This window comes from Melozone crissalis, unplaced genomic scaffold (genome assembly GCF_028551555.1).
Source record: "Melozone crissalis strain CALT ecotype California unplaced genomic scaffold, PUWL_Pcris_2 ptg000014l_1, whole genome shotgun sequence".
NCBI classification, from domain to species: Eukaryota; Metazoa; Chordata; class Aves; order Passeriformes; family Passerellidae; genus Melozone; species Melozone crissalis.
The window spans coordinates 14,811,539-14,835,439 of NW_026535792.1; the positions used below are offsets into that span (position 1 = coordinate 14,811,539).

At 39.3% G+C, this 23,901-nt stretch overlaps 1 protein-coding gene across 6 annotated transcripts in view; it reads left to right on the top strand.

The window, feature by feature from the left end:
• TJP1 (tight junction protein 1) overlaps positions 1–23,901 on the top strand; it is a 155,333-nt gene that overhangs the window by 125,373 nt on the left and 6,059 nt on the right. For 3 of the 6 annotated variants that reach the window (XM_054272373.1, XM_054272370.1, XM_054272375.1), the window contains 18 exons: positions 3,308–3,444; positions 5,826–5,931; positions 6,744–6,894; positions 7,417–7,525; positions 8,177–8,396; positions 8,759–8,943; positions 9,076–9,171; positions 9,591–9,673; positions 10,699–10,909; positions 11,448–11,548; positions 12,476–12,829; positions 13,243–13,494; positions 14,235–15,134; positions 15,453–15,547; positions 16,047–16,271; positions 21,142–21,192; positions 21,948–22,123; positions 22,784–23,225. In XM_054272373.1, the coding sequence (XP_054128348.1) occupies positions 3,308–3,444; positions 5,826–5,931; positions 6,744–6,894; positions 7,417–7,525; positions 8,177–8,396; positions 8,759–8,943; positions 9,076–9,171; positions 9,591–9,673; positions 10,699–10,909; positions 11,448–11,548; positions 12,476–12,829; positions 13,243–13,494; positions 14,235–15,134; positions 15,453–15,547; positions 16,047–16,271; positions 21,142–21,192; positions 21,948–22,123; positions 22,784–23,225 (3,894 nt within the window). The remainder of the gene's footprint in view (positions 1–3,307; positions 3,445–5,825; positions 5,932–6,743; positions 6,895–7,416; positions 7,526–8,176; positions 8,397–8,758; positions 8,944–9,075; positions 9,172–9,590; positions 9,674–10,698; positions 10,910–11,447; positions 11,549–12,475; positions 12,830–13,242; positions 13,495–14,234; positions 15,135–15,452; positions 15,548–16,046; positions 16,272–21,141; positions 21,193–21,947; positions 22,124–22,783; positions 23,226–23,901) is intronic. The other 3 variants (XM_054272372.1, XM_054272374.1, XM_054272376.1) reach the window with 3 other exon arrangements.

The window sequence follows — 23,901 nt, forward strand, 5'->3', positions numbered from 1 at the left end:
CAGGTGCTGCCAAACTTCCCAGATGGTATCTCTGGGCTGCCCTTTACTAACTGAAAGAATTCCTGCTTGGGAACTCAAGTCTCCTATGCTGACTTCCTCACCTAGATACTGGAATAGCAAAAACATCCTTTGATACGTTTAACACTTCAGCCTCAGCAAGAAGGATTTGAAGAAATCGCTGTAGAGATCATCATTATTTGTGGAAGGATGAAGCTGACTTCTGTAATACCCTTGTCAATTTATATGTAGGGTGAGAGGTTGGTTGTTCTGTCCATTTTCTAAACAAGCTAAAAAACTAGAATAAGATAAAAATCAGCCCTGTTTTTAATGGCTTTAGGAAGATGCTACTTTGCTCTTACTCTTCTTATGCTAAAGAGTTTGAGATGTGCTAAAATCACATTTGAGAAGAGCCTGCAAGTTCATATTTTCCGTAATTTTCTGTAGAGACAAACATTGTGTGTTGCAGGTCATCTCTTGCTCTGCATTAGTAGCACTAACATGTAGCTGAATATATTTTGTAATTTTAACATGTTTCTGGTAAGCACACTTTGAAAAAATGTCAGGGAGAGGAAGTGAGGTAAAGGGGGCCCTGACACAGCACAGATGTTAAACAATAGTGTCACAATGCACACAGACTACAACACTTTTGTCTCTTGGGAAGTGCAGCTGTCAGTTTTTAACAAATTTCCCTCACCTGGAACCAGTGGTGGCATCAAGTTATTTCCTGTACCAGCTTGTAATGTGAAATATTTAGGGTTTACTGGAAAGTTTAAGCAAAATCAATGAAAAAAATTACCTCCCCTGCTTTTCTGATGTTTCCTTTTTGTTCTAGCAACTTCTTCCCATTTAAAATGTCATGTCTTAGGTAGACTAGACCTGACCATTTGCAGGCTTTTGAGTTGCAGTGTGTATTTGCCTGCACACATTGCAGCAGCCCAGGAGCCTGTGGCTTCAGATACTCACCTGACTATTTTATGCTGTGCCCTCAGCATCTGTATTTTAGTTACTGTTCTTGAGAGCTTCCACATTTGCATTGTCTTGATGTGTACAGGAATCAAAGCAGCATAAAATTACACTGGCCTTGAACTGTGTAGGGGAAATGTAAAATGAATTTTGTCTTTGTATAGTAACTATAGTATTTTTGCCTTATTTTTAAAGCAAATAAGCAGATATTGTTACTTGAGAGTAATGCTCCTTTCAAATGTTAGGAGATGCTTGGAAACAGGTGGAGAGGGCTCATGGGGAAATTTAATGTAGTGTCTGATTAACTAGTGCTCATTATCCAGAAATCTTTGGGGAGTGGAATTAGTTGCAGCTTACAACATTACAGAACTTTTTTGTTTCTAGGACACTTAGCATGCATTTAAATAGCTAAATATTTGTACCTGTTTTTAATAAGCCAGGAACTATTTTCAGGGGAACAACCAGTCCAGTCATGTTTTAGTCTGATAATGTCTATCTTATGCACCTAAACTGGAAATCCAAAAGAGGAATAAGAAAATTTCTATCAGTGATGTTTGGGAATGAAGTAGAAGGATAAATGCTTGCTTTTTATTTTGTTAGACATAGTGGTTTTAGCATCCTTTTAATCAGCTGTGGGAGCCTCCAAAAGGGACTCTATCTGGATAAAAAGAGGCATGAATAGGGATTTTAAATAAGCTACTGTGCTTGTTTTTATCAATGACTTACAACAAGATGGTTGTTTATAATGCAAGAGTGCTTCTCTTCACAGTTTGTTGTGGAGATTGGAGTACTTTCCTGTATTCTGTTTAGCTGCCTTCAGGCACATGGTTTAAAACTGGCAGAGGAATGCACTGAGAAGTTGTAGTACGTCTTGGCTGAATAGCTAAGCATTGTTTCTCATCTTTTAGACTTCATTTTGCTTCAGGAAAGCACATTCTACCTGTGTTTCAATTTTTGTAATTTCTTTTATTCTTTACTGCATGTCTTGGATGAGCAGACTTGCTGGAATCTATTTTCTGAAGTCATATTTCTGACTCTTGAAGCATTATTTCTGATGAAAATCTTAACAGTCTTAACTCTGTATGAGGATTTGATCCATTTGTGCTTAATGGGCAGGGATGCTCATTATTGCCCAGCAGCACCATCTAGCTGTTAATAGTACAGGACTCCTCTCTTTTTTCCCTCCAGTACAGACCTCTTCTTTATGAGAACAGATGGGTTTGCACCTCCTGACCAAGCCATTGTTATTCTTGAGAAAATACCTTTTTTCCCCACTTCTTGGCAAGTCAGTCTGGTACTATATGAAAGGCTGCTATTTGTGTCTGTCTTACTTCAAATATTCTTTAAATCCTTGCTTATTTGCCAAGTCCCAGGAAGGAAACTTTATTTTTCTAGCTCATTATTAATATTCATCTGTTCCAACCCTATTAAATTATTTAGTGTTCATCGGATAGCAGTGTAGTGGTTAACATTTCAACATGCAGCACATGTTCAGTTCTGCTGTAGTACAGCTGGTAGCTGTAGCTCAGTACAATACAAGAATACCTGATCATCTTTTGAACTCAAGGAATAGAAATTACGTTCTGTAGAATTTTCCTTGTTTTCATAGTTTAAAAATAAGATAACTTGTCCTAACTTCCTTCAGTTTGTGCTCCAAGTGTGTGTAAGAAATGCATAAGAAGCAAAAAATTGTGTTTTGACTAAAATGTGTGGATGAGAAGCACTCTCCTCTTGTCATAGCTGTGAATTGAGGGCCTTATCCTCTGAGGAGATGAGAAATGAGGAACATATTTACGTGGGCCTTGGCAGGGCTTTGCAAGGATAAAAGGTGCCACACCAGCAGCACTTGTGTTTCAGGGCAGCTGGCACAGAAGGGAGCAGATAAATTAGCTTGGTCACAGCAAAACCTAAGAATTAAGTCTAAAAATCCATGATTTCTATAGGAAGGGGTAAGGAAAAGACTGTTGTAATGGATTTTCTTACTTTCTTCCCTTTGCTTCTCAATTCTTTATATATTTATCAGTATACAGCACATGTGTGTGACCTGTGTGCTTGAAACAGAGAGCTTGAAGCTTTAGAGTCTGTGTCCCATGTGCTGCTGCTTTCTTAACTCCATAACTAGGGAAATCCTTTGTTAATGTGCTATTAGGGACAAAACACTAATGTTTAGAAATGGTAAAAACTGTTAATAATGTGATAGTCTAAGAACAAAACCTTCCTAAATAGTGATGGTGATCCCTTACCCTCAACCTGATGAATGAAAGTATTTATTGCTTAGTCTTAGTAGACTAAAGATCATAGAAGCAGTTCTGTATGCAGAGTGGCATCTTTTTTTCTAATATAGTCATCGAAGCAGAGAAGATGAGAGAATAACTAAACCTGGAGCTGTCTCTACACCTGTAAAGAATGCAGATGATCTTTCTAAAGCTGTGGAAGAGGTGACAGTTGAAAGAACTGAAAAACAAACTCCACCACTCCCAGGTAAAAACATTAAAATATATTGATTATTTGTGTTGTTGAGAATGGATGACCAGTAAAAACTTAATGCTCTTGCATGTTTGTGGAATGACTTTGAACTCTTAAAACAGACCAAGTCTTCATTTTTATTTCTGGATACAAACAGTCTTTGTAACCATAATCTCATTTATATCTTAGGTTTTCAGGACCAAAACTCTTTAAGTTGTGGAGTCTGTCATTATATAGGGGTCAGATTTCAGGGTTTAGGGTTGTAGTTATAAGTGATAGTTGTAAAGAGTTTTGTATGGATTTCTCAGACAAGGTTAAAATCTGTCATTTCTGAGTGTTCAGCAGTAAATGTGTTCTTATGGGTTACTGTAGCAGATTATATTTGTAACAACGATGTATTTAAGCCAGTTTAGAGCTCCTGTTCCCAAGATACAACTCACAACACTCCAAAATGCGTTGTTCATAGAGCACTTAACTAGAGTCAAGGACAAAGAAGGCAGGTTAACAAATGCAGTACAGCTAATCAAACCAGAAGAAAATCTCTTCCCTTTTTCCCAAGAAGAAAGGATAAGCTAAATGGCAGCAGATAAAAGCCAGATGGTGTAAAAAAGGAGAAAAACAAAACAAAAGATGATACGGGACACTGTTCCGGGCAGGCTGGCACTTACAAGATTTTTGTTTACAGAATGAGGCACTTCAGTGAAATTGCAAGTGGAGAAAGGAGCTGTGCAGATGGTTTAGAGGGAGCTGTTACTGAAAGGCTGGGTGCAATGAGAGAAAGCACATTCAAGCTTGAAAATACTTGAGGACCTAAGGGAGGAGCAGTGACACTTCTGCATGTAGTAGTCAGTAGATTAGTGAAGAGCTGAAAGGGTTCTGATGTTGATAGACTCTGAAAGATCTTGAAAATAAGAACAGTAAGTTTTCTGATACAGCAGCCATTATTAAAAATATGGTCCTAAGAGGTGACCTTTTACAGCAGTGTTATGAAGGGAGGCAAATGAAGTAATTTTTATTTGCCAAGATGGAAAAGGATGTGGTAGTCAGATTAGAAAGATGAATTCTGCAGTTCTGTAAGATACTGAAGATTAATAATTGGCATAATACCAAGCCAGCCAGATAGGCAACCCTTAAGATGGTTCTTAATCCAAAATAATGTACTGATAATTGGTCTGAGGGGCTAGCAAACCAGTGATAAATAGTGTTGGGGGTTTTGTTGTTTGGTGGGGAAGGAGAAATGTTCTGCTCTTGCATGAACGGAAAGAAGCACATGGAAATTCTTAGTTTGGGTGGGAGGAGTTGTAGATCAGTACATAAAGCTAATATTTAAATTAATGTCTGCAGATAAAATTCACTTGCCCAAGAGAAACTGAGATTAAAAAGTGTAGCAAAGGGTATAATCCTTTAACAACCTCACAAAAGCTCTGGGGAAATGAGGGTCCTTCCAATACTGTAATGAAAATGTTAGAGAAAGGGTTGGCAGAATCTGTGATGGTTTGCTGCTTAGACTGTGGGCAAGGACAAGATGACTGTCATAGTTGATTGTGCCAGAAAAGGATGGGAGGAAAGTATGTTGAGAGGGATCAGAGACTTAGCCTAGCAAAGGTTCATTAGAGACTTAATGGAAAATGCTGTGTTACTGTATGGGAAGGACCAGAGACACATTACAAACAGGCATAATTACCCAATTGTTGCCTGAAATTCCCAATTTCAAACTAATCTGTTCAGTGATTTGAAAGGAAGGCGGTGCAGTTGTTGGTAAGATCAGGAATATTAGACTAGTTCAAAGTCAGCCTTGTTTGAAATCAAATTTTTTCCTGTGTGCAAAAATGAGCCTATAAATCCTTATCAGAGAAGAGCCCCTGCTAGTGCTCATTGCTGAGGGAAGCCTGCAGTGGCAGTTTCCTCACAGGAACTCCAGAGAAACTCTCCAGCAAAGCCATAGGAAGTGCATAGCTCTGAGGACCACCAGCTGGACCTCTGACATCTACAGTAGATTGAGGTCTTATGGCGTTTTCATTTCAAAAATTGAATTCTTGAGTGAAGAGAACCAATGGAAAATGAAGACATTAGGTCAGAAAAATTAAGGTTAGAAACAGAAGGATTGAAAGTGGTCTTTGGGAGCATGAAGCCTTCTAGTTCTCATCCTTTTGAAGTGTTCAGAGTACCTAATGAAGTGCAAAGGAAGTTTGGGAATATTTACTGAAGCAGTTGTTAGGCCAGTAATAAAGCCGCATGATCAGAGTGTCTTCTGTTGTGAGTTTTCTAGTATTTTACTGCTAAGTGGGGTGGAGGGAAGGCTACTGAAGAAGTCACCAAGTCTTAACTAAGCTAAACTTCACATGTACATCTTTAAATGACCAAATGGACATTGGGAATCTTTGGTATTTTCATAGAACCAAAGCCAGTGTATGCACAAGGAGGTCAGCCAGATGTGGATTTACCAGTCAGTCCATCTGATGGTCCTTTACCCAATTCAACCCATGAAGATGGAATGCTCCGGTAACGTACCTCTGAACTCCCTTTGAACCTGCCTGCTTCTTATCAAACCAAACTTTTATCCAGGGTAGTCAATAACCTCTCTCTGTGCTCTCATATCATGTCCAGTACTCTGTCCTGACCCTTCTGTTCACAAATGATAGGATGAAGACATGAGATTTATTTCTGAGACTTGTAGGCATTTACACTGTGTTATTTACCATTGTAAAGTCTATTCATTTCTATGGAAATTAGCCCTTAGAATAGCCAACAGGTGAAAAGGATTTCCTGGGTTTGTCTCTCACTCCTCTGTCCCCATCTCCAAAGAGAGGAAAGTTACTGTAGTATATTCTTTACCTTTCATAGTAATTGGAGAGCAGTGAATAAAGGTTACTGCAGAAATGTGTAATATCCCAGCATGGAAATAAGTCTGCTTCAACTGGCATCTCCTTTATGGGCATTAGTGTACTTGAAAATAGATTCTAGTTTGGTTTGACCTCAAATTCATCTTGATCTCTTCAGAGCCAAAATAGATCTGTATGCCAGCAGAGCTCTTTAAAAGGAACAATGTTTTTGGAAGAGAGAGTCAGTGTCTCACATAAACACTATGAGTGTAAGACAGACAAACCATACTAAACATGTTCATGCAGGTGGGTTTTTTGGAGTGCTGCTATTGAGCATGTTGTAATGCTGCAGTTGATGAGCAGTTAATGGTATGTATAGCAAAACATATGCACTAATTGACTAACAAGCAGATTACTTCTTTGCATGTTTCAAATTTACCAGGGTATTTTGGACTATTATACCAGTAAGTGGAATATTTTCTAAATTTCTAGGCCAAGCATGAAACTGGTAAAATTCAGAAAAGGAGATAGTGTGGGCTTGCGACTAGCAGGTGGCAATGATGTTGGCATATTTGTAGCTGGTGTTCTGGAAGACAGCCCTGCAGCAAAAGAAGGATTAGAGGAAGGGGACCAGATTCTCAGGGTATGTCAAAACTGTTAACATTACAAATGTTTTGTTGTACCAAAGTAGGTTTTCTTTCTGTAGGATTGAATATTTTGTCTTTGTAGTTCATACACCTTTTTTTCTGTGTGTATTTATTAGATGATTTACTAGGAGCAAGATCTCTTTTTACTGTACTGTTGCTAGGAAGGCTAGTAAGTTTTTGACGTGAAATTTTGTAGTCTAATTGAGTTTATCAAGTTATTTGATTTCATGTTGAGTGACTAAGTTGTCAGAGTGCTCTGTGGGTCACTGATGTATATAGGGGCTCCGTAATGAGTATTAAGTGAACAGCTAGCTATTTTCCTGGAAGCTGTGCTTTTACTGAGAAATAAAGTGGGACTCTTTAGAGGTACGAGGGGCATCCTGAGATATGTGCACTTGGTATGTATGAAATTGAGTAAGAAAAAAATCATAGCAATAGATTCATATTTTCTATTGTATAATTAAATCTCTTTAATAATTTCATATGCTAATTCAAACTGACTGCTTCATTGATACCAGGTAAATAATGTAGACTTCACAAATATCATCAGAGAAGAAGCTGTCCTTTTTTTGCTTGATCTTCCTAAAGGCGAAGAGGTCACCATTTTGGCACAGAAGAAAAAAGATGGTAAATATTTGTATATTCCATTACCGTGGAAATGATGTACTAGACTGCTTAGAACAGCATTAAAAACTCTAGTGACCAATAACTAACTGCTGGCCTGCAGGAAATTGGCACCTTAGACTATTGAGTCCTTTTTCCTTCAGGATAGGTGGCCGCTGCAAATGGAGTGGAGACTGATCTGGTGCCAGCATACACACATCCACACCCCCCTAAACAAACAAACAAAATCCCAAACAAAAAATGCCTCTACAGAATAACCCCTACCACCTAAGTAATGTCTTGGCATTATCCTGGAGGAAGTAGAAGAGTCAGTTGTGATTATGCCATTGAAAATGAGTGGTTATGCTGATGAGTTTGTACATACAAACTTCTTTTCTCAAGATGAATTCCTTCCAGGGCGAATGAAGTAAGCTTGCACTTTGATCAAATTCTTGACTATAAAAGTTGAATTGATGTTAGTAGAGTTTACTATAAATAGTTATGGTACTTAAAATAGAGCAGCTCTGAGACATTAAGGCTTCTTGAAGTAAAGTACATTTAGAGCAAGGAGAATTAAGGTGAGGCATTGCTTTGTGTAATTCTTGTGAGCATTATAATACATCACTTGAACTTACATAACACTTGGTGTTTTGTGATTTCTTTTCCTTCTTTCAGTCTATCGTCGCATTGTTGAGTCTGATGTAGGAGATTCTTTCTATATCAGAACTCATTTTGAATATGAGAAGGAATCTCCTTATGGACTAAGTTTTAATAAAGGTGAAGTGTTCCGGGTGGTGGACACTCTGTACAATGGCAAACTGGGTTCATGGCTGGCCATTCGAATTGGGAAGAATCATAAGGAAGTGGAAAGAGGTATCATACCTAACAAAAACAGGTACGATCCTGCAATAGTTAAATTACTGATTCAAACCCACAGCTTTAAATGGCATCTGTATCATGAATGACTGGACTTCTTGCAGGACACAGGTTTATAGAATGGGTTCAGTAAGAAACAGTGTAAAACATACTGAAGTAAAATATCTGTGGATTTGCTTTTGACTTGAATAAACCTTCTTTTCAATACAAGAGATATTACAAGGATGTAATAAGGTTTAGAAATGTGATACGAGGCTCAGTAGTTGTCTTGTAGTTCATAATACAACAAGTAGTGGCAGTGTTTTTTTGAGTGTGAGCTTGCTAGTCAGGCATTACTCCAGAAGCTGACTTCTTGGTAACCGGGATTTGTTGTCACCTTAGAGCTGAGCAGCTGGCTAGTGTACAGTACACGCTTCCAAAGACAGCAGGAGGAGACCGAGCAGACTTTTGGAGATTCCGAGGCTTGCGGAGCTCAAAAAGAAATCTCCGGAAAAGCAGAGAGGATCTTTCTGCCCAACCTGTTCAGACCAAGTTTCCTGCCTACGAAAGAGTTGTTCTTCGGGAAGGTATGGCTTCACTCTTACTGCACTGACAGCTTTGTGTGCTTTAGTTTGGAAAAGCCAATTTAGTTAAATGTGTCTTGCATTTGGTTTAAGCAGTCAATATATCTTGACTTTTCTTTTTTCCTTCAATTCTAGCTGGGTTTCTCAGACCTGTAACCATTTTTGGTCCAATAGCTGATGTTGCACGGGAGAAACTTGCTAGAGAAGAACCAGATATCTTCCAAATTGCAAGTAGGTGTGAGATCAGGTTTTTCTGCAGTTAGGAAATAGCTTTCTTTGGGTAGATTGTTTCTACATTATTACTTTAGTTAACGTATTTAACAAGACATTGACAATGTAAAGGTACAGACTAAATGTTAGTTCTTCTACTACATTGCTGCTAATAATTCTCTTAAGACATATTAGTTCTATTTATAGCCACCTCAAATTTCATTTTAATTCTGTATCTCATCCTATTTTTAAGTGCTTTTGTAAAGATGTGATTTTTATGGCCATAATGGTGGTTAGACTTTCATGTATGATATGTAATCAGAAGTGTCTTCAAGCCAAATTGACAGCTTGAGCTATGAAATGGTTTGTTTTATCTTAATAAGGGAATGTAGAATATATTGTAAACTTACAGTAGGTTTTTACTGTGTCCTCTTTACCAGAAAGTGAACCAAGAGATGCTGGTACTGACCAACGCAGTTCTGGCATTATTCGTCTCCACACTATAAAGCAGATAATTGATAGAGTAAGTCTTCTGTTGTCACTGGACTTTTAATGCAAGAAAAGTAAAACTGATAGCATTAAGTAAAGTGTTGGGTGCTTTAAATGTAGAATGGTAACTTACTGTGTTTGCTTTAAAAATAACTTTCTCATCTCTCTGTTGGTTAATAAGAAAAACCCTATCACCCTTCTTCTCTGTGTTAATAACTGCAGCCTGGATGTGCTTCTAGGCTTTGTTCCAGAGGCTGTTGTCCTCTCTCCATTAAGGCTCTTTTAGGCTGTTTCCTCTTTCATTTAAAGCCATGGTGTGACATTATAGCTAGAAATGGTTACTTTATTTATGAAGTTGTTTGTTTTGCCCCACCCCAGTGTACAAATTGATCACTTGACATAATTATTATATAAGTGTGAGGACTAAGAAAGGGTTCTTCCATCTCCCTTCCTTAATATCCTTAAAACCTATACCATTAGTGCATTATATGAGGTTCACCTATTCATCTCCTTACTTTAAAAAAAACTGGAAGATTTTCAGATGCTGAAGTATGAGAGGGGAAAAAAGCTATAATAGCAGCAAGGTCAGCATGCTTCATGCTGTGTGCCTGATTGCATTGAATGAAAGCTGGCCAAATTCTGCACTCACAGTGATATTTCTTTGTAAAAAGGAAGATAGAAATGTGTAATGGGACTATATCTTGTGTTTCAGTCTTTGTTTTTTTCCTGTTTACAGAATGCTGATAGGAAACGGCTTCTTTTTATTTCAGTGTCTGCTTACTTTGAGGTGATTGTAAAAAAATATAATTAAATGTAAAAAATCCTAGAATTATACAGTGGACCTGCAGTTCAAAATGTATATACCTATTTCGGCTCATATTGGAATTGGTTTGGTTTTTATTATTTTGTTAGTTCAAATAGGAGAAGGATTTAAATCAATACTTTGAAACAGTGAATTCTCTAAAGGTAATACAAAATCAGTTTGTGGAATATGTTAAAAAAATTCATCTAGGACATAAATGATTCACTTTCTTGCCTCTGTCCCTCTTGTCACTGCAGGACAAACATGCTTTGTTAGATGTCACCCCCAATGCAGTGGACCGTCTGAATTATGCCCAGTGGTATCCAATTGTAGTGTTCCTAAACCCTGACTCTAAGCAGGGAGTAAAGACCATGAGGATGAGGTTGTGCCCAGAGTCACGAAAAAGTGCCAGGAAGCTGTATGAGAGAGCTCACAAGCTCCGCAAAAATAATCACCACCTCTTCACAAGTAAGTAACAGACAGACTGGATTAGAATTGCTGAGAGGAAAGGGGAGGCAAGATGAGAGAAGCTTCTACCTCCAGAATTTTCTGCAAATGGAGCAGGTCAAGCAGTGACAGACTTGCTCAGGCTTTGCCATTCAACAACCAGTAGTTAATTGGTGTGTGCATCATTTGCACATGACTGCTCAAATGTAAAGCAATCTGAAACATCAGAATGACATTTCTAATAGGTCTTGTGGCTTTGCAGGATCATCAGCCAAAATCAAAACTTGAATAAATAGGAAAATGATGTAACTTTATTGTTTTAGTCTGGCTAAACTCAAGCCTCTCTTTATTCTAAGCTATTGTTAATTCAGCGTTCCCTGTGGGATAAAACGTCCCAAACCACATCAGGCCTTAAGGTTGCTTTGGATGCTACTTTACATCACTGTTTAGATCTCATAGTTTTAACCTACTAGTTTATATTGCTTTTATTACTCATGGTACAGATCCTTCTTGTAGTTCTGCAGAAATCATAAGTCAAATTCATCTGCTATACTTCTAGCTACCATTAACTTGAATTCAATGAATGAAGGATGGTATGGAGCTCTTAAGGAAGCAATTCAGCAACAACAGAACCAACTGGTGTGGGTTTCAGAAGGAAAGGTAAGAAATAATGTTTGGGGGGGAAATGGCAAAACAGTATTCATGAGAGGTTTTCTGTGAAGATCTAAAGCAGTAATGCCTCCTGGCTGTGTGAGCTGCTCAAAACTGGTTTGTCACTGCATTATAGCACTTACTCTGTTAATGAGAGCTGTACAGTTTGTCCTTATGCATGTAGCTGTGCAGTAAGGGAGCATTTGGTTATTTGCATTGTTAACTGGAGGATATAGTAATGCTGTGAAGATTTTGTGGGGATTGGATGGGTTTTTGTCAAAGAACTTCTGGGAATTTCACTGCATGGGTTCTCAGGGCCGGGAATGCCTGATGATGGAATGTGTTTTTCATTATTATAAAAGCAAGTGGCATATTCATGTTCTTACTGGCCTTTCTGAGAACAGTTGTGAGAAAACACATGCTAAATCACAAGTTAGTATTCTGTGTTCCCCACTAAATCTCCACTTAACCTTCTTGAGCTGCATGTTAGATACATCCTCTTGAAGAACTATTATCAAGTGAAGTGCCAACTAAAAGTAAGCAAATGATGAATCAGCAATTGTTGTGAGTTTCTTAATTAGATCTGGATTAGACCTTAGGTCCTTATATGTACCTGCAAATTAATGATTCTGATATCATAAAACCACTTTAAAAGTGCAGCTCTCTGTTTTTCCAAGCACTTTGATATCTGTGAACACTGCACTATCCCCTTACTCTGACAGCCATCTGGTCCTTCAGTAAAATTATTCCAAAGAGCTAGGCTGCAGATAAGTCTTTTAGGTCTCAACACATTCAGTGATGGAAACCTAATTTCCTGTCCCCTGTGATGATATTGATGCTGAATTTGATAAAACTCCCACGTTCTACATTGCAAGAGTAAGGGTGTTCTTTAGAAGGTATTTCAATAAACGTGTACCCCAATTCTGTTTGCCACAGGCAGATGGTGCTACAAGTGATGATCTTGATTTACACGATGACCGCCTTTCTTACCTCTCCGCTCCCGGCAGTGAGTATTCCATGTACAGCACAGACAGCAGACACACGTCTGACTATGAGGACACAGACACGGAAGGGGGTGCTTACACTGATCAAGAACTGGATGAAACTCTGAATGATGAGGTTGGGACTCCTCCAGAATCTGCTATTACACGCTCCTCTGAACCCGTTCGAGAGGATTCTTCTGGAATGCATCATGAGACTCAGACTTACCCTGCTTATGCATCTCAAGCTCAGCCACAGCCAAATCTCAGAATAGACTCTTCAGGATTTAAACCAACTACTACTCAGCCGGTAAGAAAGTCATTTTATACACTGACCACTAGACACTTACTTCAGGTTGCAAGTTCTTTTGAATCAGAATTGTCCATTTATATTCTGCTTACCAGTGTTGTGTGTACATACAAGAATCTGTCAACAGCAACAATACATTACAGTGAATTGGAGAATCAGCTTGCCCTGCCTGTTTTAGTGACTCATTGACAGGAGGGGGATTGAAGTACCATTCTACTTTGATTAAATGTTTTGCTTTCATAATCCTCAACCTAATGAATTTTTGGAAGAGCTTGTGCATGGTACTATCAGTACATTTCATTCTACATCTAGTTGCATTGGTCAGAGCATCACTTAAATAATTCTAATATAAATCAAAAAGTCATACATTGATTCAATAGCAGTATATTTAAAATATTTTAAACACTTCACAGAAAGCAGAAGCCTCACCTGCAGTCCCTTACCTTTCCCCGTCGCCTGAATCAAACCCTGCAACCTCATCAGCCTCTGCAGTAAATGCTAATGTAAACCTAACTAATGTCAGACTGGAGGAGCCTACTGCTGCTCCTTACAACTCTTACCAACCACAAGCGGGCCCCTCCAGAACAGCGAGTACTGAGGGAGCTCATGTAGTACTAAGAGACCAAGAGCCATCATCCTTATCGCCGCATATAGACCCAGCAAAGGTACCTGTGCCACCTTGTTGTGCTGATTTCCTGCTATACATCAAGCTAGCACATCAGCTTTGTTTTGCCCTTATTTGAAGAATTCCTTTTAATTTTTTTTCTTCTAAGAGAATCATGCAGGTTACAAAAACCAGTTCATCTGAATTGCTAAAGCATCATGTAATGTTTTGTCTGCATGGCTTCAAACTCTATCCTTTTCACTTCTCAAAACACAACTTTTTTAAAAAAGGCTGCATTCTGTATTTTCGTTTTACTTTGACTTCCTTAGCTTGTCAACGTTCTCCTGTTAATGAGGCCTCGAGAAAAATCTTACTTCCCTAAAATTTAAATCGTGCTGAATTGTTGATCATGAAGTTGACTCCAGTTTGTTGAGTGACTTTATCAACTTTTTAAGCAAAGCTAGAACTATCTTACTGTATTTATATATTTCACTTCCACTCTTTCCACATTCTGAATAAAAGTGTGTGTGCCCTCCTGAGCACCAAGCCCCAGACAAGAGGCTATTACCTTTGTCTTTCTCTTCTAATCTACTTACCTGTTTTTCTTAGAAATATAACTAAAAGGGATCTCTTGAATCACCAAGTTCAGCTTCCTCTGGTTGCAAACATCTGCATCAAACTATTCTGCTTTTAAACAAAATTAAAGCCAATATTTAAAACTTGGGTTTGTTTCAAATACTACCTTTCAACTGCAGCTGAGGTTACTCTTCATTTTAGCTGAGAAGTGTCTCTCTCTAACAGGTGTACCGAAAGGATCCATACATTAATGAAGATGCATCCAGACAAAGCTACGTCTTAAAACAGCCAGCAATGAATCACCCAGTACAGAGACAGGAAAGAGACCCAAATCTGATCTATGAGTCCCAGGCTCAGTATGCAGAAAAACAGCCGAGTAGGGATTATGAACAGTCAACCTATAGGTATGACTCCACAAACTATGTAGATCAATTTTCTCGTGGTTATGACCCTCGCCTACATTATGATGACCGTGTGCCTCCCTACGAGGAGCACTGGACATATTACGAGGAGAAACAGCCCTATAACCAAACAAGAACAGCTTATGAAAACCAGCCTCCTAGGGATCTTGATTCCAGACAAAATCTAGAAGAGAGCACAGAACGCAGCTACTACCCAGCACAACCTCGTTTTGAGGAGCCCCCTGCCATGAGCTATGAGAGCAGACCTCGCTATGAGCATGCCCCCAAGAACTTCAGCTTACCACAAGTGCGATACGAAGATCAACACGCGGTGGGCTACGACGCCCACGGCCGATACAAGGCAGAGGCTCAGCCATACCAGTCAGCCATATCTCGCTCTCCTGAACCCAAGCAGTACTTTGATCCACACATAAGGGGCTATGAGCAAGGTCCTCCTCAAGCTTACAATGCTAAAGCTGGACAATATGAACCTTCTCATAGCACTTCAGGTGTTTCTCTTCCTCCTCCCCCTTCATCACAAACCAAACCAGAAGTTTTGCCTTCCAACAGTAAACCACTGCCTACACCACCATCTCTAGCTGAGGAAGAAGAGGATCCAGCCATGAAACCACAGTCTGTGCGAAGTAGGGTTAAGATATTTGAAAGGAGAAGATCCCCATCTTTGGAAAAAATGAAGGACACCAGTGATACATCAACTGTCAAGGTAAGTCATTTAAGTTTTTTAGATCCTGCTTTTTTGCTAATGAGGCTGCACTGCAAGAAGTGAAATATTGTCTCAGAAACAAAAATATTGCCTTTCAGCAACCTAAATGTGATATGTTTTAAAAGCAGAACCTGAACACTTCTTGTGAAAAAACTGCCAGGGGTCTTGTTATCCTGGAAGCTCCTATAATTCTTCTTTTGCTAGTACTTGTTTTTTCTTTTGGAGGAAGGGAAGGTAGTCTTAGTTTTCTTAATCATAAAGTGCTTTATCTTTCTAAATGTTAGAATTTAAGAGAATATGCTGTGCTTTTCTTTACAGCCTCCAGAACTAGCACCTAAGCCTGCACTCACAAGTGTGAGTGGTCCAAAACCAACTTCTCAAAGCCAGTATGAGCACGAGAAAACAACCTACAGGTAGATGCACACCTGATTAAATTTAGTTTTCAATATGAGTTTAGAATATTCAGAAACACATCTTAATGCTTTAAATTGGTAATTTCAGAGAGGAGCTGGAGTGTGTCCGTGTGGTTTGTGTATCAGTAGTAAAGCAGGCATGAAGTCAGTTCTCATGGGTCTGATTGATGGGAGGTGGGGGAAAGATACAATTCCTCAGCATTTTTGAGGAAGGAACTTAAGTATCTTTGTTCTACTTTTTTCTGTCTTAAATTGAGCTAATTAGAAAGCAAAACAAAAGGGAAAAGGTAAGGTATAAGGGAAATAAGGATTTTCTTTCCTTATAGTATGTCACAACTGTCTAATTCCCATGCAATGTAGGTAAAAAGGCAAGGAGTGCAATTACAATAATTACATGTACATTACTGTATTACTAGCTAGGTTACAAAATAGAATTGTAATTTGGGCACTATGCTTGTTCAACTGGGCAAGGCAACTGTGTATTACTGTTCTTGGTTAGGGCCCCAGAACCACAGAGACCTCAAGTGAAGCCACCTGAAGACATTGTGCGTTCCAACCACTACGACCCCGAGGAGGATGAGGAGTATTACCGCAAGCAGCTCTCCTACTTCGATCGCAGGAGTTTTGAAAACAAGCCATCGGCACAGGTTCCTGCCAGCCATCACTCTGAGCCCACCAAACCAATCCATTCACAGAACCAGCTGAATTTCAGCAATTATTCTAAGTAAGTTTGGGTTCTTGGGGTTTTTTAAATTTGAAAAAGGAGGGGGGCATCTGGGACTAAAACAGAAATTCTGCCTGTGTTCAGTGGAGTTCAGGGACCTCTGGTACTGAAATGAATTTTTCTATTTGTGAAGTCTGAAGTTTCTGTTTAGATGTAGCTTTAATTACAAACACATTCCTCTATAACATTTTATTTTGGTAAATTAATCATTTTTGCCGGTATCAGGGCCTTCACATTACTTTTACTTACAATCATAGCATTCTTTAGGTTGGAAAAGACCACTAAGATCAAGCCCAACCATAACCCAGCACTGCCAGGTCCATCACTTAAATCAGTCTCTAAGTGCCACATCTACACATCTTTTCACCTCCACAGATGGTGACTCCTTGGCTTCCTGGGCAGCCTGTTCCAATGTCTGATAACCCTTTCAGTAAAGACATATTTCCCTATATCCAACCTAAACTCCCCTGGTGCAATATGAGGTCACTCCTCCTTATCCTGTCACTTCTTGCCTGGGAGAAGAGGCTGACCCCCACCTGGCTACAATCTCCTTTCAGTGGGTTGTAGACTGATAATGTCTCTGCTGAGCCCCCCAGGTCCCTCAGCTGCAGCTCACAAGATTTCTGCTCCAGAGCCTTCCCCAGCCCTGTTGCCCTTTTCTGGACCTGCTCGATGTCCTTCTTGCAGTGAGGGGCCCAGAACTGGACACAGCCCTTGAGGTGTGGCCTCAGCAGTGCCCAGCCCTGTGGGACAGTCACTGCCCTGGTCCTGCTGGACACGCCATGGCTGCCACAGGCCAGGTGCCATTGGCCTTCTTGGCCGCCTGGGCACACCTGGCTCATGTTCAGCTGCTGTTGACCAGCACCCCCAGGGCCTTTTGCAGCTTTCCAGCCCCTGTGCCCCAGCCTGTGGCACTGCAGGGGTTGGAGTGAGCCAAGGGCAGGACCCAGCCCTGGGCCTTGCTGAGCCTCACACAGTTTGCCTCAGCCCACTGGTCCAGCCTTTCCAGATCCCTCTGCAGAGCTTTCCTACCCTCCAGCAAATCAACACTCCCACTTAATTTGGAGTCACCGTGGACTTACTGGGGCAAGTAAATCAATTGCCTCATCAAGATCATGGATTGTGTTCTGTTTATGATCATAAGCAGCACATAACAAAATATTTTCTTAGTCTAATACAGTAGTGCTTACACATCTTTCAAAACAAAGGTTTTGATTTATTCCAGTTCTGCATGCATTTGTTCTTGTGCACTTTAGCCATGTTTGACATTAGGAAACTGAGCCTTTAGGGAATATTGCTGAGGCCAGAATTTAATCTGATGATGGAAACATCTGTTTCCTGTATTGTTTTGCTTCCTTGATTTGGAACATTTTGATACAGAAATTGTGTGAAAGCTCATACACAAATTTAGTGCAGGTAAAGAGCTGGGTGTTTTGGAGGATACTTACACAAACTTTTTGAATACTCTCCACAGTTACCTAAATTTGTTTTGATTCTGTAAATTTGTTTTGAAACTGTAACAAGATGTTTGTAGATGTTACTGTGAAAAGCTACCTTGGCTTGCTGCATGCAGCCTGAAAATTGGGTAATTTTTGGAAGCTTTGGTTGTATTCCTGCTTGATACATGGACTATTCAAGTCAGGCTGAAAATCTGGCAGTTTTAATGTAAATGAGATCTTTATAAAACTTCAGCCAACTAGTTTATTATTTCATTATAATATCTGTGATCTTCCAGTGTCTGTCTTTGTGACCTGAGAATGTTGGAATACTCCAAAAAGCTTGATAGATTTTAAAAATTTCACTTTTTTTTTTCCCTAATGATATCTGTATTGGATACCTGTAACCAGTTCTGATTCTCAGGCAAGGGTGCTTCTTATCCTTCCTTTTCACTTGCCCGGTGTTTTCTGTTGGCAAGATGAGAGCTTAGCTGTTCTCTCTGGGCATGATAGGACAGACCTAAGAAAACTGTCCTGACTTGGCTCATAGCAGTAACTTTCAAGATTCCACTCTCACATACAAAACCCAGTGTTATCTACAGATGATCCATTTTGGTCTGTAGGCGTGGACTGTGTTGCCATTGATAATCCAAGTCATGCTTTGGGAGAAGTAATTGTGAGGGCTGTAAAATTCTTCAGATGGAGAGTGTCAAAAGCTTTCCTTGTACATTTGTTAATCTGCAGTGTTGCCATGGTGAAAAGCATGAGAGACAGACACAACTATTGAATTTTTGGTGCAGAACAGCTCATGGTTGAGAGAGATTGTTCCATATTTCTACCTACTGCTTCTGTTTGCTGTGACACTTGTATTTTTTGGCTGCTCAGTTGTGTTTTGCTAGTGAGTTAGTGTATAACTTCAGGGCTTGTATGTATGGGAAGGTCACCTCTTACTGCAACAGAGAGGACTAAGGTAATACTGGTTTTAAGGCTGACAATTTCATGTATCGTACGGGACAAACATGTGTTGTGTTTTTGCTTTGTGAAAGAATGTAACCCTTAACAGGAAGGGACAGACATGGGAAAGAAAATTTACCCAGGGTAGTCCAGTGCAAATAGACAAATACTAAAATATTAATGTAAGTGGAAAGAGATAAACAAGGCTTCTGCTCAGTTGGGCAGTACTGGCTCTAGTACTCTGCAGTGTCCTTGTGTGGAAACACAAACCAACTGCTGTCTTGAGAAGGCATTCGTGTTTAGGACTCTCTTTCACCAGCTTCCACATTGTTCCTGTGACTTGCTCAGTATTAATCTTTTTTCCCAGTGAATTTCTATGGTAATTGCTACTCTGTGAATAAACTCTTCTAAAAATAAACAGGACTAAATTTGGATTATACAGCAACTGTTGATTATGCAATCTCTTGCTTCTGAATAATCCGTATAATGTATTCTGGGTACAGAGGACAGATTTTATTTATTCATGAGCAATAGCTACAACTTTCTTGGAGTTAAATATTAATGTGAAACATCAAATTATGTAAAGTTCTTTGCCACTGAGTAAGTATGGTGACAGTACATATTTTTCCCACTACAAATTGTTTTACTCTTTTATTTTGTTGGGGGTTTATTTTCATAATTTAGGAAATTTATGCCATTGCTAAAGCTGCTTTGTAGGGATAATGTCATATCTGCATGTTACAGTTGTCAGGAACTGTAGAATAAGGGATAGTTTCTCTTGATGTGAGAAAATAGTAGAGCTTGTAAATGGAGGGCGATCTCATTGAAGCAATTTGAGGCAGATATGCATATGGCTGAGTAGTGGATTTGTTGCTGCTTGGTTCAGTGTAGTTACCTGCTTTAGCTTGACATGCTGCAGAGTGAGGTAACTGCAGATTTCTGTACTGAGTAGGTTAAGAGTACTCACATGAGCAGCTGCAGCTCAGCTGAGGAGGCAGTGGGGAGCACATCCAGACTGCTGAGTGTCTGTGAGCTGGAGTCTATTGAATGTCAGCACAGTGGTTGCTGTTGCACCCACAGGCTGGGTCCCACTGGTTCATTTCTGCTTCCTTTCAAATTAAAGTAACAATTTTGTAATGAAGAGGAAGTGGGAAATAGGTTAAAAACCAGCCTATTAATAATTAAGGGAACTTCATGTACACACTTAAAAGCTGTAAGGGATCACTGTGCTGTGGATCACTTTGGTTCTGAGCGTGGGGATGGGATTGTGCCTGAGCCATGCTCAGGAGCCTGTGACAGAACGTGCTTCACACTAAACACAGCTCTGTGCTCTCCTCCCTTCATCAAAAGGATAACCCTTCCCCATTTATTCATTCCCTGGGATGCTGCCATGCAGTGTGCAGGGTTGGGTTTTTCCTGTGGGCTTTCTCAGGGCTGCCCTCCCTGGTTCCTGTCTCCCTCTGGGAAGCAGTAATTTCAGATGGGCACTCTGAGAGAGCAGCTGCTACCCACCTGGAATAAAGGCAACAGGGAGTGAGCATGCAGTAATGACTCCTGTTGCTGGCTTTAGACAAAATCAGTGTGAATGGAAGCTTTGAGACAGATCTAAAGTAATATTTTTTGCAGCTCTGGTTTTAGAGATACGTTCATACAAATGCCGTTTAGATCACTGATCTTCTCATTCATGTGGTGATCAAGCAGACTTTCAAAAGTTAGCAGCCTTTTCTTAGTTTCATAGCCTACTCCTCTGAAGCACCAAGGTGGTTGGTGTCTAGAATTGTTGCCTGTTATATATTTAAGAGTATACAGAAAGTGAAGGAGTGAGGGAAAGCTGTCCTCATGTACAATGTATTTTCTTGCTACATGAAAGCAAGGCAAGTGTCAAAAATCAAGGGAAGCTATCAGTGTACTTTTGGTTCTCTGTCTCTCCCAGTATTTGTGAACAGTTCTAAGATGTCCTTTTAGATCCTGTAAAACACAACCAGAAGCATTTTATGGTGTGGGCTCTTGAATGAACTGACAGTGCTGGAGAAACAGTTGCTATGAATGTGCCCTCAGTACATATCTGCAGTGCAATACAGAAGTGCTGTCATGCTGTGAATGCTCTGACTGAAGAAGTTGTTTCAAATTAGAACATGTGTGAGGTTGTTAATTTCTTTTGATGTATTGAATAACTTTGTTTATGCAGATTGTAACAAATGCCTTAGTGTACTCTCATTCTTACTTTTAATATCTGCCAATCCAAGATGTTGACTACCTCCTAATTCACTGACTGAATCTCATATTGAATTTGTGATCATTGTGCACATGCATATGGTAAAGGTTTTGTCAGAAACCTCTCTGTGAATAGTGTCTGTTTCAACAACCTTGTCATATGACAGCTGCTAGGACTAACATACAGTGTAAAGAAATAATATGCTCAAGATAGAATGACTATTTTCTTTCATTCTTCTATTGCTGTTTGCTTTGCCATCACCTAGATTTCTTGGCTCTTACACTAGCTATGACTACTTGAAAAGGAACATCAAGTGGTAAGACTGTTGTTGATGTGAGGATGTTTTCAGGTGTCCTCTCACTGTTACATTTCATCACAGGCATTATGTGCACTAAAATTTGAAACACAAATTCTGGAAGTTAAGCGCAATAAACATATTGCGGTCCAAAATTACAGGTGTTTGTGAAATCAATCATTTTCTGAAGTAAACCTGTGGATAAACATTTCTAGCATAAGAAAAATGTTTTGAAAATAAGATTTTAAAGTTAAAATACGCTATGCACATAAAGCTAGTGAAGCTTAAGCTGATTACATTTCTAATTAAGATGGCATTGTTCAAATACTAGGTGTATTTAAAGAAGTTATACTAAAATCCGTTGTCCTGTTGGCTAATTAGGCTTTTCAAAAACATCCCCAAAAACAAGTGGATTGACATTTTTCCTTTGAAAACCCATGAAATTAGAGAACGTTCTTTCATTGAAATTACTCCAAATGAAGTTGAAAAATTAATATCTAATAGGCAATTATGCAAATACACCTGAAATGTCATCTGCCTTTCGTTTGCCTTGGTTTGTGTTACTAATCTTCTAAAGGTCAATGTTGTCTGAATCTCTTGTGCTTATCAATAAATGTTTTTATACTTGAGACAGGCTATTCAAGAAAATAATGTTTTAATGTTTATAGGAAAAGACTGAAATCAGGTGATCATAGAAGACAAAAAATAGCAGTGAATGCAGAAGCTGTGAGGAAACTGAGCAGTCAAATGTTTGTTTTTTAATTCTATTTCAACAGGGGGAAACCAACTGATACTGAATCAATGGACAGACCTGTTGGTGAAAAACGCTATGAGCCAATCCCTCAAGTTACAACTCCTCCTCCTGCTCCTTCAGTCCAATACACACAGCCACAGTCAATTAATAGCCCTGTCTTGTCTCTCCCAGCACACCACAAGCCTGCACTTTCTGAAGGTGAGCAGTTACAAAGCTCACCTTTGTGGGAACAGCCATTGCTTCTCAGGTGCTTGTGGGGTTGCTTCAGCCTGTCTACACGTGTAGCTATTTTGTTCTATAACTGAAATGTGGAATAATTATTATTGAAAATAGTTTTTTACTCTAGTGAAATTGAGTTTTATGAAATTATTTTGTGATTCTGTCTGAAACAATGAAGCTTCCAGGTGTTAGTAGTACATGTACTGTCTCAGCAAAGATGAAGTAAAACTACCTGTGCTTTGGACCAGAATTCTTCTGACATGAGTAATAGTTGAAGGCTTCTAAAAACAAAAGAAAAAGTTGTTTTCACTTTCATATTGAGGGAGTTGCCTAGTTCAATTGAATTTTCTGGTTTGTGCAAGTACACAATGGTATTTCAGTACTGGTTTTCTGGGGGTTTAATAATGATATAAATGGGTCTTAACCTTTTTATTGAAAGGTCATACTGTTGTCTCCAGCATGTTTAATGAAATGCTAGATAATGTGCAAAAGGCAAGAGGAGGACAAATGATGTAAGAGAGCAAAGCTGAACCTGTATGTATTTTATACTGAAGATTAAGAATTGACTAATGTGGTTTTTTTATGCCTTTAGACATTTCTGGTTACTGACAAGTTCAAGTATTTTCATTTTCATTGCAGTTAACTCTGTGTCTGACCCTCCTCCACCTCAGAATAAGTCGGCAATTTTCAGATCCTCTAGAGAGGACACTGTGCAGTCCACTTTTTACCCTCAGAAAAGCTTCCCTGACAAAGGCCCTGTGAATGGAACTGAGCAGATTCAGAAACCAGTCACTCCTTCCTACAACCGCTTCTCAACCAAACCTTACACGAGCGCCGCGCGGCCCTTTGAGCGCAAGTTTGAAAGTCCTAAATTCAACCACAATCTCTTGCCAAATGAAGCTCAGCATAAACCAGAGTTGCCATCAAAATCTTCAAATTCTCCTCAACCAATTTTGAAAGCACACAGCTCATCGCAGCCCCCCGACTTTGAGAGTGGAATGGACACCTATGCTGTACAGGTCGACAAGCCTAAATATCAACCAAATAATGTCAATGCTGTGCCTAAAGCCATTCCTGTAAGGTGAGCTGCTGCTTCTTCTCTTTCCACTTGTGCATCTATAGGTCACCTGTGAAAAATACAGCTTTTTTAATTCTGCTTCCACTTTCTTTTCATGTAATAGTTGAAAGATTGATGCTATGATTCTAAATTCTGCCGAAGGATAGGTATTACAATATGTTCTATGTCCCTGTACTGTCTTGCATTCGGTTATTAGAAAGTGGCATGGCTTTTACTTCCTATTTCTCATACTAAGTTATAAATTTTCTAGTAGATAGTAATAACTTGTCCTGGCAATCTATTTCCAGAAAAGGAATTAATTTCTAAAGATAACTGTTGCGCCAAATTGTATTCATTGTGTGCTTAGAGAGACCTCATGGGACAGATGAATAAGGGATACTTTAAAAATAGTTGTGAAAAGGGAAGGTAACTTCTGCAGTTTCATATTGGTGCTCTTTACTGTGAGACAAACCAGCAGCTGCTTAATGGCGGCTTGTGCTTGTCCAATATGCTTTAATGTTTAAGAACTATGTCAAGAGCCACAGATATGTTACAATCTTCAGCTCTTTGCTTTTGCAGAACAGTGTTTTATTAATATTTTATTTCAGGATAATAATAATAATGTGTGAACCAGACTTAAAATTTTGCTGTTTATCCTACATGATGTTAAGCACCTGAGAAATGTTTTATGCTAGGTAGT